The 15,453-nt window shown below is 42.2% G+C and overlaps 1 protein-coding gene across 1 annotated transcript in view; it reads left to right on the forward strand.

Annotated features, from left to right (window-relative positions):
• GTF2E2 (general transcription factor IIE subunit 2) overlaps positions 1–15,453 on the forward strand; it is an 83,536-nt gene that overhangs the window by 65,120 nt on the left and 2,963 nt on the right. The window contains exons 4-7 of the mRNA XM_043971114.1: positions 920–1,027; positions 8,112–8,294; positions 8,982–9,075; positions 14,465–14,580. Of these exons, the coding sequence (XP_043827049.1) occupies positions 920–1,027; positions 8,112–8,294; positions 8,982–9,075; positions 14,465–14,580 (501 nt within the window). The remainder of the gene's footprint in view (positions 1–919; positions 1,028–8,111; positions 8,295–8,981; positions 9,076–14,464; positions 14,581–15,453) is intronic.

Below are 15,453 nucleotides of genomic sequence, written 5' to 3' on the forward strand. Positions count from 1 at the left end.
GAGTTATATGCATATCTAGTGTGTACACAATATCTACCAGCAGATGTTCCTGGAGACCATGACTTCTGTTCTGCTGCTCAGGGAGATTTAAAAATCATTCCCAATATTTCAGCCTGACTTTCCAGGCTGATTTTTTATCCCCTTGTCCACCACTTCCTTTGGGTACAATAATTAAGTCATTACTACCAGTGTGACCTTTTGGAAAGATCCTATGGGTTACTCCTCAGGTCTTTTATCATTCCTGGACTTAGCAGAACAAGGCACCCTTCCTTGGCCCCCCTCCCCAAGGTGTCTTGTTTCCTTCCTTTAGAATGTAAGCTTCTAAAGGGCAGGAAATAGATTTTGTGCCCCCAGAACTTAGCATCTAGCCTGGCATACAGAAGGTGCTCGGTGGCATTGTGATTGATAGAAATGTGGTTTTCTTTCATTCTGTTTCCATCATTATTCCTGTCCTTGATTCTCTCAGCCTCTCTGTGTTAGTAAAACTTCTCCCCTTATTGCTCCCAGGATTCAAGAATAATGCCTTGGCTAAATAGCCAGCCCTAATTTAATCCGAATATCTTCGACCTCAGATCCACACTCATTCCATTTTTCTCATTCACATAATTGATTTTTAGAGCCCAGGTGTTGGAGTCTTTCACTCCTTGCTCAGAGTGCGTAGTTGAGTTTTTCCTGGGTCTCTTGTCTTCTGGTTTTGTTTTTGTTTTTTAATTTTTGCCACCTCATTGCTCACTTCCATTAGGCAGACCTCCCTCATGGCTATGATATGGGCATGGGTATTCAGTAAATCTACGATGTGTTAGATTAATAAAGGAAATCCATCGTTTTTGAGTTGGTGGAAAGGAAAACTCTAGTAGATGGCTGTTGTTGAGCACATCGAGTACTTAAAGGCTGGTGGTTTTTCTCTCTTTCCCTTTAGACCCGACACCAGAGAGGGGACACGCATCCATTGACTTTAGAAGAAATTTTGGATGAAACCCAGCACCTGGATATAGGGCTCAAGCAGAAACAATGGCTGATGTCTGAGGTGTGTAGAACCGGCTTAGGTGAAAATAAGTCAGAAACGTAAAAGGGAAATCCTTGACATAAACAAGTAGATGACTTTTAGGCAAATTTATGCTTTTTTCTGGAAACAAATGTTGCAGGTTTTTCTGTTGGTGCATTTCAGAAGTTATTGGCTTATAGGTAAATAAATTTTGAAGTTGTCCTCAGTTCTCACATAATCTTTTTTGTTTTAAATGCTGAGCTATAATGCTATAATAAAAAGTATATATGCTATAACCTGATATATAGTACTGTATAATAAAGACTTAAGAGAAAAGATGAGAAAAAGTTACTAGATCTCCATCTGATAAATGAGCTACTAGAGTGAGTTAACAAAACACAAACCCTACCATAAAGAGCTATTATGATTACAGGTAAACTCAAGATACTCAAAAAACTCTATATGCAGAGCCTCAGAGAAAAAGATGCAGCTTGAACACAAGTGCAATAAGAATTTCCAGGAGAATTTCTGAAGAAACCAAAAACTGATTTTAAAAGCTAAATGAGAGCAGTAGAAAAAAGAAAGGGAAAAAAAGGCAAGAGGTAGGGAACAAAATCACAAAAGAGAACTAGTAGCTTGGAAAAAGAGAGAAAAGTCTTACTGAAGAAAATAACTTCTTCAAGGTTAGAATTGGCCATATGGAAGCTAATGATTCCACAGGACATCTAAGAATAATAAAACAAAGTCCAAAGACTGAAAAAAAATGGAACAGAATGTGAACTATCTCATAGGAAAAAACAACTGACCTGGAAAACATGTTGAGAAGAGATAGTTTAAGAGTCACTGGGGGACAGCTAGGTGGTGCAGTGGAAAAAGCACTGGCCCTGGATTCAGGAGGAGCTGAGTTCAAATTTGGCCTCAGACACTTGACACTCTTAACCCCTCATTGTCCTGCCAAAAAAAAAAAAAAAGGAAAAGGAAAAGAAAACTGCCTAGATCTCTTAGAACCAGAGGACAAAGTAGAAATCGAAAGAATCCACCAGCCACCCTTGAAACAAACCACATATGAAAATTCCCAGAAGTAAAACCCAAATCTAGAGCTCCTAGGTCAAGGAAAAATGCACCAAGCATCCGAGAAGAAAGAATTCAAGTATTGAGGAACCACAATCAAGGTCACATAAGGTTTAGCAGCCACCAGAGTAGAGAGGTTAGACTGTGATATACCAGAAAGCATAGGATCTAGGCTTATATAACCAGTAATGACCCAGAAAAACTGATCATCTTACAGAGAGGTGATGGATATTTAGGGAAATGCAGGACTTTCAGATATTCCTGATGAAGAGACCCTTGCTGAATAGAAAATTTGTCATTCAAACATGAGACTCAAGAGAAGTGTAAAGAGATAAACATGAGGGAGAAATCACAAGGGACTAAACAAGGCTAAACTTCTTACTTTCTTATATGTGGAGATGATTCGTGTAACTACTCAGACCTTCTTATCACCAGGGATCATAGAATGAGTCTAATTAAAGATATGGGGATGATTTTGTTGTGTTTGGGTGATCTCAGAAGAAAAAAGTAATGGGTCAGGGAAAGGAATGCGCTAAGAGGGGGGGGGCAAGGATCACTGTGCACATAATTGGGGTGTGCAGTGAGAAATATGTACAAAAAGGAGATGCTTAAACCTCATTCTTGTCTGAACTGATTAAGGAAGGAAGACTATATTATAGACACAGCTGGATACAGAAATACATCTTACCCAGCAAGGAAATGGGAAGGAAAGAGGTAAAGGGAAAAGGGGGGCAGATAAAGGGAGACAATAGTCAGAAATAAAGCAGACTCTTAAAGAGGGGACAGGGAAAAAGGAGGAAAAATATAAGCAAATAGGAGGGAGGGAATATAGTTAACGATTATAACTGTAAATATGTTTAACTCACCCATAAAATGGAAGAGAAAGGAAGGCATCAGAAATCAGAAGAGATGCAGAGTTAAGACAAGGAGCTGGAGCAGAATCCATTATGCTTCAGTTGAGATAAAAACTGGTAGGGACAGCAATCATGGTCTCAAACAAAGCAAAAAGATAAACAGGATAACTACATTTTACTAAAATGTACCATTGACAGTGATTAAGATCCATGCTGAACACATGCACCAAATGGCAAAGTATATAAATTCTTAGAGCAAAACTTCAATGAGTCACAGGAACACTGAACAGTAAAACTATATTAATGGGGAACCTTAGTTTATCTCTCTCAGATGTAGATAAATGTGACCATAAAAATAAACAAGAAAGAAGAGATAAATACAGTTTTAGAAAAGTTAATTGTGTACCTATTTCTCAGCTAAGCACAACACCTTCCTATAGATCACATATGAGGGCTTAAAAACCATGTTTAAAAAGTGAAAAAGTAGAAATATTGAATGTCTATCTCCAGACCACAATGCAATAAAAATTATATTCCATTAAGTGTCTTTGAAGCAAATATTAAAAATTAATTGGAAACTAAATAACTTAATCCTAAAGAGTAGATAAGCCCAAAATCAAATCAAAGAAATAATAATTTCATTAAAGATAATAATGAATAAACAACTCAAAATTTGTAGGATGCAGCCAAAGTAGTGCTTAGAGGAAAAGTTATATTTCTAAATGTTTACATCAACAAGAGAGAAAAAGCAGATAAGTGAACTGGGTATGCAACCAAAAATATTTGGAAAACAGTGAAATTAAGATGCCCCCAATTAAGCACCAAAATAGAAAGTCCTGAAAAATCAAAGAAAGAAGAAAAGCAAATTACTATTATCAAAAATGAAAAACACATATTCATAACAAATGAGCAAGTAATTATTATGAATTATTTTGCCAAGCTATATGCCAGTATATAACTGACAATCTAAATGAATTAGATGAATATTGACAGAAATGTAAAAAGTGCCCAGGGTAATGGAACAAGAAATAGAATAATCCTATCTTAGAAAAAGAAATTAAGACATAAGTGAACTCCCTACCAAAACAAAGTATAACTCAGGATCAGATGGATTTAAAGGTGAATTTTACCAAACATTAAAAAAAACAATTCTAATAAAACTGTTAAAAACACTAGAAAGCACAGGAATGGAGAAAGCTTTCTTTAAAATGTTAAGTAAGCAAACCATGGGAATAAACTAAAAACTTTAAAATTAAGATCAAGGGTGATGCAAAGATGTCCATTACACCATTATTATTCGATATTATAGTAGAAATTATGTATGTAAGATGTATATGTGTGTATATATGTATATATACACACCCTTAACTGTCTAGCTAGACATATGTGTATACACATGTGCACATAAATACACACATGTATATGTGTGTGTGTACTTAGAGAGAGGAATGCACTGAGCCTGAGTTTCTGTTTATTACCAACAAAACCCAGCAAGAGGGCAGCTAGGTGGCGCAGTGGATAGAGCACCGGCCCTGGAGTCAGGAGTACCTGAGTTCAAATCCGGCCTCAGACACTTAACACTTACTAGCTGTGTGACCCTGGGCAAGTCACTTAACCCCAATTGCCTCACTAAAAAACAAAAAACAAACCCACAAAACCCAGCAAGAAGAGATAGAAAGAGAAATTCCATTTTAAATAACTGCAGGAAGTGTAAAACACTTATAAGTCTACCTAACAAGATGTACACAAGAACTATATAAACACAGTTACAACACTCTCCATACAGATAAAGATGCATTTAAATAATTGGAGAAATAGTCATTGTGGGTAAGCCAAGCCAGTATGATAAAAATGACAGTATTCCCTAAATTAATTTACTTACTCGGGGGCATACCACTACAAAGAATTACTTTTTAGAACTAGAAAAATGAATAACAAAATTCATCTGGAAGAACAAAAGATCAACACTATCAAGAGAATCTATGACAAGAAATGGACAAGAATGGGGCTTAGCAGTGCTAGATCTCAAACTATGTTATAGAGCAGCAATAATTGAAATAATTTGGCTCTGGATAGGAAAAAAGAGTGGTGACCACTGGAGCAGATTAGGTACAGAATATATAGAAATAAATAACCACGGTAACCTAGTGTTTGATAAACCCAAAGATCTCAGCTTTGGGGGCAAGAATTCACAATTTAGCAAAAAACTGCTGAGAAAACTGGAAAACAGGCTGGCAGAAACGAGGTATAGACCAATATTTCACACTGTATGTACAAGATAAACTCAAAATGGGTATATGACATAAGGGGTAATATCATAAGCAGATTAGTGGAGCAGAGAAGAAATTGCCTGTCAAATCTATGGAAAAATAAAGAGTTTGTGATCAAGGAAGAGGTAGAAAGGTTCACAGGATATAAAATTAGAAAAATTTTGTATAAACAAAACTAGTACATCTAAAATTAGAAGAAAAGAAGGAAACGGGGAAATCTTTTGCAGTAAGTTTCTCTGATAATGATCTTATTTCAGAGATTTATACAGAACAGATTCAAATTTATGAGACAATGGGCCATTTCACAGTTGATAAATGGTCAAAAGATATAAATAGGTAGTTTTTAGAGGAAGAAATCAAAGCTCTCAGTAGTTATATTTTTTAAAATGCTCTAAATCACATAAATTAGCCAAATTAAAACAACTCTGAAGTCCTACCTGACCTCTATCAGATTGGCTAAGATGACAGAAAAGGAGAATGACGAATATTAGAGGAGATGATGGAAAATAGGGACACTGAAGCATTGATGAGAGAGCTGCGAACTGGTCCAGCCATTCTGGGTTTTTTTGTTTTTTTTTAAAGTGAGGCAATTGGGGTTAAGTGACTTGCCCAGGGTCACACAGCTAGTTAAGTATTAAGTGTCTGAGGCCGGATTTGAACTCAGGTACTCCTGACTCCAGGGCCAGTGCTCTATCCACTGCGCCATATAGCTGCCCCATGGTCCAGCCATTTTGGAGAATAATTTGGAGCTATGCATCCCCCTTGACCCAGCAATACCTCTGCTAGGTCTATATCCCAAAGAGATCAAAAAAAGAAGAGATGGAGGAGAATTGGGAAATGTCTGAACAAGTTGTGTATAAACGGGACCAAAAAACTGATGGAAGGGCATTGTTTCAGAGAAACCTGGAAAGCAGAACCGGGAGAGCAGTAACAGCAACATCATAAAGAGAATGAGCTTTGGAAAGGCTTGGTAACTGATCAACACAATGACCCACCCTAACTCTAAAGGTCTCACATAATATTAAATGCCACCCACATCCAGAGAGAGAGCTGATGAACTAGTGTAGCCTAAAGCATCTTTTCTTTTTTACATAATTTTATTTATTTATTAAATATTTCCCAATTACACAAATATTTGGGGGGGTGTTAATAATTTTTATTAATATGGCTGGTGGGTTATTTAGTTATTTTCTGGTTACATATTACATATAAGGATAGTTTTCAACATTTGTTTACACTGGATTTTTAGTTCCAGATTTTTCTTTTCTCCCCCTCCCCTTTCCTTCCCTCTTCCCCAAGATGGAAAGCCGTCTGATATAGGTTGTATATGTACAGTCACATCAAACATATTTCTGCATTAGTCATCTTGTGAAAGAAGAATCAGAGCACAAAGGAAAAACCTCAAACGAAAAAACAGTCCAAAAATAGAAACAGTATGATTAATCAGCATTCATAATCCACAGTTCTTTTTCTGGATCTTGAGATTATTTTCTATCAGGAGTTCTTTGAAACTGTTTTGGATCGTTACACTGCTGAGAAGAGGCAAGTCTATCTCCATTGTTCATCATACGATGTTGCTGTTAACTGTGTACAATGTTGTCCTGGTTCTGCTCCTCTCAGTCAGCATCAGTTCATATAAGTCCTTCCAGTTTTCTCTGAACTCCTCCTGCTCATCGTTTCTTACAGCACAATAGTATTCCATTACATTCATATACCACAACTTGTTTAGCCATTTCCCTATTGATAGGCATTCCCTCGATTTCCAATTCTTTGCCACCACAAAGAGAACTGCTATAAATATTTTTGTACATGTGGGTCCTTTTCCCTTTTCTATGGTCTCTTTGGGATACAGACCTAGCAGTGGTACTACGGGGCAAAGGGTATGAATAGTCCCATAGGCCTTTGGGCATAGTTCCAAATGAAGCATCTTTTCTCCTCTCTCTCTTTTTTTTTCTTTTTTTTTTTTTTCTTTTTTTTTTTTTTTTTTTTGCAGGGGGGTGGTAGTGGGATGCAGGAGTTTGTTTTGCCTGACCATACATATGTGTAAATGACTTGATATTTCTTGCCTTCTTTTGGGGAGGGAGGGGAGAATCTGGAATGGAAAACAAAATAAAATTGAATTTTTAAAAATCTGATCCAGGATTGGGAGAGGAGCTCCAAGAACAGGTGCTAGAGCTCTCCAAAGACTACTTCCTACCTGCTGACTCTCAAAGGGCTGCTCTCAGAAGAACAAATTCCCAAGATACTAATTTTGCATCAAACTAGGACACGGCCTTAAAAAAGAGTCTAGTGTCTAGGGGCGGCTAGGTGGCGCAGTGGATAAAGCACTGGCCTTGGATTCAGGAGTACCTGAGTTCAAATCCGGCCTCAGACACTTAACACTTATTAGCTGTGTGACCCTGGGCAAGTCACTTAACCCCCATTGCCCAGCAAAAAAAAAGAAAAAAGAGTCTAGTGTCTAGCGACAGTACTGGGCTCCAGGGACTAAACTTTACATTTATTCACTGGTAAACTAGAAGATGAGGTTGGTTTGTGATCTGCTCTGTGGGAGATAGTGTCCCCATCAGGGAGATCCTGGTAGCTCTACTCTTCTCGGGTTTTTCCATAGCTTCAGGTACCAGTTGACACCAACTGGGTTAGACTGACTGCCCCTTTATGCATCCCCGGTCCACAGGACATCAGCATCATACTTTGTGGGTAAGGGGGGCAGGGTGAGAAACATTTCCCTTTGACCCATGATTTTGAATCTCAGTCTTCCACAATGAATATGGACGAGGGCAACTGCCCCACAGCGATGGTGGTGGGCTGGTCCCCTAGCGATATGTGCCAGGCGGTCTGCCATTCAGTGGTCAGGTACTGCTTGGGTCAGCATGTTGTTCTGAAGAATCCGTGTGTACATTGCACACCACTCATGCTCTGTCACGGTTACAGGCGCTGGTCAACAACCCCAAGATTGAAGTCGTAGATGGGAAGTACGCCTTCAAGCCCAAGTACAACCTGAAAGATAAAAAGGCTTTGCTTCGGCTCCTCGATAAGCATGACCAGAGGGGCTTAGGAGGGATCCTCCTAGAGGACATCGAGGAGGGGCTGCCTAATGCCCAGAGAGCCATCAAGGTGCCCGCCCCCGGGCCTGCACGACTGGGACGGTCATGTCGCATGCTTTGGGCTCTGTGATCTCAAGCTCTCTTCCGTGGCAGGGGCTGGGGGGAGGGGCACTCTAGTGCAGTGCTGTATGCCAGACACCCCGGCGGCTTCTTGACATGCGGCCTTTGGGCCTGGGCTGGGGGGCGCTCGGCTCCCAGGAGAGTTGCCTCCTGCCCTAGGCTGCCCGCCTGTGCTGCTGGTTAGAATGAGAGCTCTGGGTTCTCAGGGTGGGGGCCAGCCCTCTTGGGGAAGCTGGAGGGGAGGGCCACCTTGGGCCCTGATCCAGCGAGGTACCATCTGCAGGCCGTCTAACCGAGGCCACTGTTGTCATTGCTGCGAGCGACAGGAGTCGAGTCTGTGCAAGTCCCTCGACGTCCTCAGGCTCACCTTCCTTCTTTGTACAAGGGGCTTCTAGACTCCTGGGGCTTCCTTCTTCACGGGGTTCTTCCCACTGGATCCCCGCAGTACGTGTGTCAGTTTTACACACACACACAGACCTGGGGGGAGGACATGGGGGGCAGGGGTGGGGGCGATGGAGATTGCTCACATCTTCCTAGATCTGAGCCAGTGGCACTGGGATTTGAAGCGCATTGTTGCTCACCCTGACTGCTGTGTGTGCACAAGAGAATCACTTCTCTTTGTATTTTTACACTGAAGGCCTTAGGGGACCAGATCATCTTTGTCACTCGTCCTGACAAAAAGAAGATCCTTTTTTTCAATGATAAGAGCTGTCAGTTCACCGTGGATGAAGGTGAGTCCACACTGTGGAAGGGATGCAGGGGGTGGGGGGTGGGCTTTGTGCACCACACTGGGGGGATCGCTGGTCTTTCTTTACTGTCATCTTCATTGTCACAGACATACGTGGCTCCAGCTACGGGGCACTGCTCATTTGTCGGGATTTCACTCCCGGGTGATTACATCCACATTTGTAGTCATGTCACCTGCCTGAGAGAGAGGGGTCAGGTTGGAGATCTCCTAGGAGGGGCCTCACACAGAGGAGCTCACATACACACACCCCTGGCCACCTCCCTCTCTACACAGTCCCATCTACCTGTCTTAGGGTGTCATCCTTACAAGGTAGATGGACAGGCTGAGATCCTGTGGGGGTCAGCAGGTATCAGGAGAGGGACTCAAGCCCACATCTCTCCACCTCCATCTCTCTTTCCCTGCCTTTTGTCACAAGGGACTTTCCTTTTAGTGGTCTGATTACAAGAAAAATGGCAAAACTCTGACATGGGAAGGAAAAAGAACAGAAAATGAGATTGCTGGCTGGTATGCAGGAATAATAGGTTCTGTGGTGAGGGCAGGACTTACAAGGAACATTAAGACTGCCCCCCCAGAACCATGGTCAGTAGTTCTTTCTCACCCCTGTTGTGACAGTTGAAGAGACACTGCAAGGTGCATTGCCAGATCTTCAGATGGATGAGGGCTTCAGGCTCCTTGGGGTGCTCACATTGATATTGTGGGGTTATGTGTTCTGCCTGTGTACTTCTCATTCAAAGTTAGACAGCTGGGGTCCTTATTGTTATTTGAAATCCTTCATATAATGATGCTGAGGGGCTTTGGAGGGGAAGGGAGGGATCCTGCTATGCAAGTAGAGTCTGTCATTCACAAATACCACCGTAACGGTTCTAAAGAGCCCACTTGTGACTGATCAGGAGGCAAAAAGAAATTCCTGCACCGAGAAATCTATCATATGCATTCCGCCAAATATACTCTTTTTGTTCCTGACACAGCATTTTGAAAAGCAAATCAAATTTTATTAGCAATAACTTGATCTTTCATGCAAAGACGGTAACAACAGACAGGCAGGGCAGTATTCAGCCTTTCAATCTACATAAAATGTCAAAAAGCATTTCCCCTTTACAGAATATCCCCACCTATTCATCTCCATTTTATTATTTGCAGTAGAACATGCATCCAGCTTTTTTTAAAAATAAAAAACAGGGCAGCTAGGTGACACAGTGGATAAAGCACTGACCCGGGATTCAGAAGGACCTGAGTTCAAATCCGGCCTCAGACACTTGATACTTGCTAGCTGTGTGACCCTGGGCAGGTCACTTAACCCCCATTGCCCCACAAAAAAAACCCAAAACAAACAAAAAATAAAAATAAACAACAAATGTGTTTTCCTTTCTGTATAACATAGCAATAGTTTACATTTTTAATAGTGAATTTTTATTGGAATTTTTGTTTTTACATTTCCCAAATTTCTCCCAGTGTTCCTCTCCTTTCTCCCCAGATGGCCAACTGATATAACAAAGAATATTTTTAAGATAAAGAGGAAAGGAAAAAAAACTAGCAAAATTGATCAATACACATAGACAAAATCTGAAAATATATGCAATGGTCAATGCTTGTGGACCCCTCATCTCTGTATAGAAGAGTGTTGGGAAAATTTCTCAGTTGCAGTGTTAGATGAAGAAAAAAACACACAGAGTCTCCAAGCCAAAAGAAAATAGGTTTATTGAGAGAGGGATCCTGTCTCACAATAAACCCGGTCTCAGGTCTAGGACCCAAAGACCCCGAGCCTCAGGATCCACGGATATTTATACACCATGATTCCTCTCACAATTTAACACAATCCAAGTGGTACATATGCTATAAGTATGGAATAGAGAGAAAGAAACCACCAGATTGATATCAGCATAGTCACTTGCCATCTTGTATGCTTTACTTAAAATATCCCTGTTACTAAGTAACAGGGATAGTAACACTATTGGAGTGCTTCTTTGCCCTCTCTGACAAAACCTCTCTCACTCCCTTCCTCTTGAGTTGTTTCCTCTTGCCAAGGCTTCCCACCATATTGCTTTAAGCGGGACTTTCCAACTTCTTGGCAGCGCTGATGGGTAGTTGTACCTGACCACAATAGGATTCAAGGGAATGGTATCATAGACAGATTGACAATATAGCATATGCACTGGCTCCTGCCAATATCTCTCTTACTTCATTATCATTTGCTTAAGCTACTAAAGAATAGCTGAATGTTTTGAAACCACAGTTTGTAGTCTATAAACTGGTTAGTGCCAGTGTTAAATCCCTTGTATCTAAGGGGTGGGGAAAATCTCACTCACAAGAGGGAGGATGTGTTTGCTTATTACATCTCTTATATTCTGCATCTTCTCTTTTCATTGTTGCGTGGCTGCTGTAGGAATTGTTTCCAGTCGTCATACACTGTTTTCTTGGCACTGCGGACTTTGCTCTGCATCTATTCATGTAGATATTTTCTGTGCACTTCAAAAGTATCATTTCTTATGCTACAGTAGCATTCCAAATCACTTCTATTGTAATGAGATTGTATGTGTATGTCTCCTTTTGAATGGGCTTTATGCAAATTTTAAAATAGTTCAATGAGTTTCTCCCTCTGTAAAATGAAGGCATTGGCTTGATCACCAAGCTCACTCCTAAGTATAAGGAACTCTGTGTTCCTAAGTAGAGAGAAACACGTCATCATTGCCATTCTTGTGAGGTATTTGTCGAGCCAGCACGGATGTATTTGCCCATGCTATGTTCACCAACACACAGTTCAGTCCTGGGCGCTGGGAAGGTGGGCATCCTCGTAGCTGAGCTCCAGAGCAGCCGGGCAGGTGTGGGCACGTTTCTGACCTGCAGGTGGCAGCATCATCTTTCCTATAAGGAGCCTGGGTGGATGGGAAGGAAATGAGAGGGAGGGGGAGGCACCTCATCTGGAGCCCTAGGGATCTTTTTTTACAGTAGTGAATGTCCGTCATCCAACATGTGCCAGCCGCAGGCCAGCTTCCGATGTCTCGCCTGGCAGCCCTATGATGGGGGTGCCGGCCGCCTGCCTCTCTGCTGCATCCTAGCCCCCTTGCAGGCATCTTAAATATTCTCATTTTTTAGTGTCTGAAAGTGAGGAACAGTTTCAGAGAGTGATTCGTCCATGATCACCCAGTTTCTGATACTTAGATCAGTGTTTTCTATCTCCTTTGCTGTGCTGTCTCTCTGAAAGGACATACATGAAAATGTTTAAAAAGATTTAATTAATATTCTTTGTTTTAACATCAGTTTCAGGGGCAGCTAGGTGGCGCAGTGGATAGAGCACTGGCCCTGGAGTCAGGAGGACCTGAGTTCAAATCCGGCCTCAGACACTTAACACTAGTTGTGTGACCCTGGGCAAGTCACTTAACCCCAATTGCCTCACTAAAAAACAAACAAACAAACATCAGTTTCATTTTCAAATCTCTCTCTTTCTCTCCTCCCTCCCTCCCTCCCTCTCTCTCTCTCCCTTCCCCCCTCCCCCACCCCCACTCCAGAGTCATTCCTGGTAACAAAGAAAAAAACAATTCAGAAAAATTCACCAGACTCTCAGCTGTGTCTGACAAGTACACTCAGTATCCCACACCCTTAGGCCCTGATGTTAGAAAGAAGAAAGGACGTGCATCTTCTCAGTTCTTTTTGGGGTCAAGTTGGTTCATTATAATCTCATAGCTTTCTGTTTTGATTGATTGTTCTTTCCATTTACACTGTTGTAGTCACTGTGTGTATTTCCCTAGTTCTACTTAGCTTCACTTTTGCATCATGTCCTGTGTCTTCCCATGATTCTCTGTATTCATCTTCTCTGTTCTTTATAGTACAGTAGTGTTCCATGCCAGAATTACCAAAGAATCAGCAAATAATAACTCCAGTAAGATCTCAGGATACAAAGCGAACCAAGAAATCCGTAGCTTTTCTATACAGCAATAACAATCCCAGAGAGCATGATGGGAAAAGGAATTCCCGTTCATGGGCATGACAAAAGGCATCCAATATCTGAGAGTTAGTCTAGGAGGGCATGCTTAAGACCTGTCCAGAGGGTTACAAAATACTTCTTCAAGGAAAGAAGAAAAACCAAGTAACTAAGAGAGTCACTCAGGGTGTGGCCCGTGCCAGCATGATAAAAATGGCCGAGCTGCCCAAGTGACTTCACAGACTAACACTGTGCCAGGGAATACTCTGCAAAGTCAGAGAAAAGATTCATTTGGAAGATAAAAGGATCTGGATGACCCAGGAAGGCAGCAAAACCAGGTGGTATGAAGGGAGAACGACTCCAGACCAGCCTCCAGTCTGGTTTCTGTTAAAAACCAGACAAGACAGTGAAACAAACCAGGAAAGGAAGACTCAGAAATAACCTGATCTGGCTCTTATCGGTGCACATGACAGAGTCCCTCCCGCTGCTGTTGTGGACGGGATGGAGAGATGTGGGCAAGACCCAAGTGAGCCGGCCGGACGTTGCTTGTCAGCTTTGAGGGACCTTCCTTTGAAGGGCTCCAGAAAGCTTTGCTAGTTAACCGCTACCTGTAGGGAACGGCTAGATCGATTTGGACCTGGCTTTGTGTCTTCTACCTACTACTGTTTCCCTTGGGTATGTTGTGCTGTGTTTTAGGATCTCAGGGTCAGTTCAGGATGGGAACCTGGAAGCTTTTTGCTCAGAACAGTCTGATCCAGGCAAAGTGTGAGTGCTGCCCTTCTGGCATGAATGCTGCAAGGTCCTAACCTGCATCTGGGTCTAGGCAACATTGCCATGAGCTTGCCCTTGATTGGAGCTCTGGTAGACAACTGGAGGCTTCCCTTTTATCTGAAACTGCTTCCCTTTCTGGGCTGGGTCTGCTATCCCACTGCCCTCCCAGGGTCAGGAACCATTGCTGCATGTTGCCCTTGAGCACCGCCTGTAGCTGCAGGTCTCCTCCTTTATTTAGTCCACGCAGGATTTGTGCCCCAGCATTGGGTGGTGAGCAGCAGAGCTGTCAGTGGCCACCTGTTCGCCCTCCAGCACAGGCTCCTTGGGATTTTGCTTAACCTCTTCTCACTCAGTACTGTAAGGGTCCACATGTGTTCCTGGGTAGGCCCCATCTCCTGCTAACTCGGGCTGGAAGAAGGACTCACTGAGGGGGTTTTCCCTCTCCCTTCTCTGCTGCCATCTTGGATGGTCTCCTCTTTCCAGAGAACCAAGACTGTCCTTTCCCTGCACTGGCTCTTTTCTACTCAGGTGTCCCAACTTGTAGATGTGCCTCAGGACATCAATATTTTCTTTCACATTCAACTCTGAAGTGAATGATTACATCTGAGTCTCAATTATCACCATGCACTTAATTCAGGTTTCAGTCCTTGGATGTAAAGTGATGCTTATTTTGTTCATGCAGAATTTCAAAAGCTTTGGAGGAGCATCACTGTGGATTCGATGGATGAGGAGAAAATTGAAGAGTATCTGAAGCGACAGGGGATTTCTTCTATGCAGGAGTCTGGACCAAAGAAGGTGGTATGTATGATCCAGAAGTGGTGTTTCAGTAACACCAAATTGGGGGCGGGGGGAGGTTTTGGAAAGGAATCGGTGAAAATGGCCAGTTCATGGACTCCATGGGGTATTTTTAAATGCTTTCTGGAGAAAATAATGGAGAGATGCATGACAAGCTGTTTTTTAGCTCCCTGGGGCCTCTCCATGTCTGACCTCGTTGTTCAGTACCCACCCAGGAGTGGAATGACTAGGTCACAGGTTCATTGAATTTCTTCCTTGGTCTTAGATTGTTTTCCAGAATAATGGAGCCAGTTCACACCTCTACTAACAATAGATTAGTCAGCCTTGTAGCATCACTGAAAGAATATTGTTGTTAAAAAAGATGGGCCCTTGTTTTAAGGACAGCCTTACCACATTTCAGAAGTGCTGGTCAGTGTCCCAAATGCCACCCAGTCCACTTCCCCTTCCCCCAGCTTCTTTTGCTTGGGGCCCAGATGATCGTCCGTTGGACTGAGAGATGAGCTCATGAACCTTCTTCCAGCCTTTTTGTTCATTACTTGTTTGTTTACAAGAAAGCGATTCTGCCGAGTAATAAGCCAGAGAGAAGAAAAACAAAAGCTAGGTCCGACCCACGTGAGCATTGAGTCTTTCCATGTCTGTCAACGGGGGATCCGTTTCCTTGTTTGCTATTTGCTGTTCCACAGCGTCTCCGTGATGTGGCCTCTCATCTCTTAACCCTGAGCATGTTTTCCAGAACCGTTTTCACTTGCCTCCTCATTCCCATTGATTGTGAGGGCATTGACATGCACCTGTGTCTGGTGGTCTGATTGGGGGGGCCTTTCCTAACCAGTGCCACCACGGACCCCTCATCTTCCAGGGCAAGTCTCTTCACCAGAG

The sequence above is a fragment of the Dromiciops gliroides genome, chromosome 6, assembly GCF_019393635.1.
Source record: "Dromiciops gliroides isolate mDroGli1 chromosome 6, mDroGli1.pri, whole genome shotgun sequence".
NCBI lineage: Eukaryota > Metazoa > Chordata > Mammalia > Microbiotheria > Microbiotheriidae > Dromiciops > Dromiciops gliroides.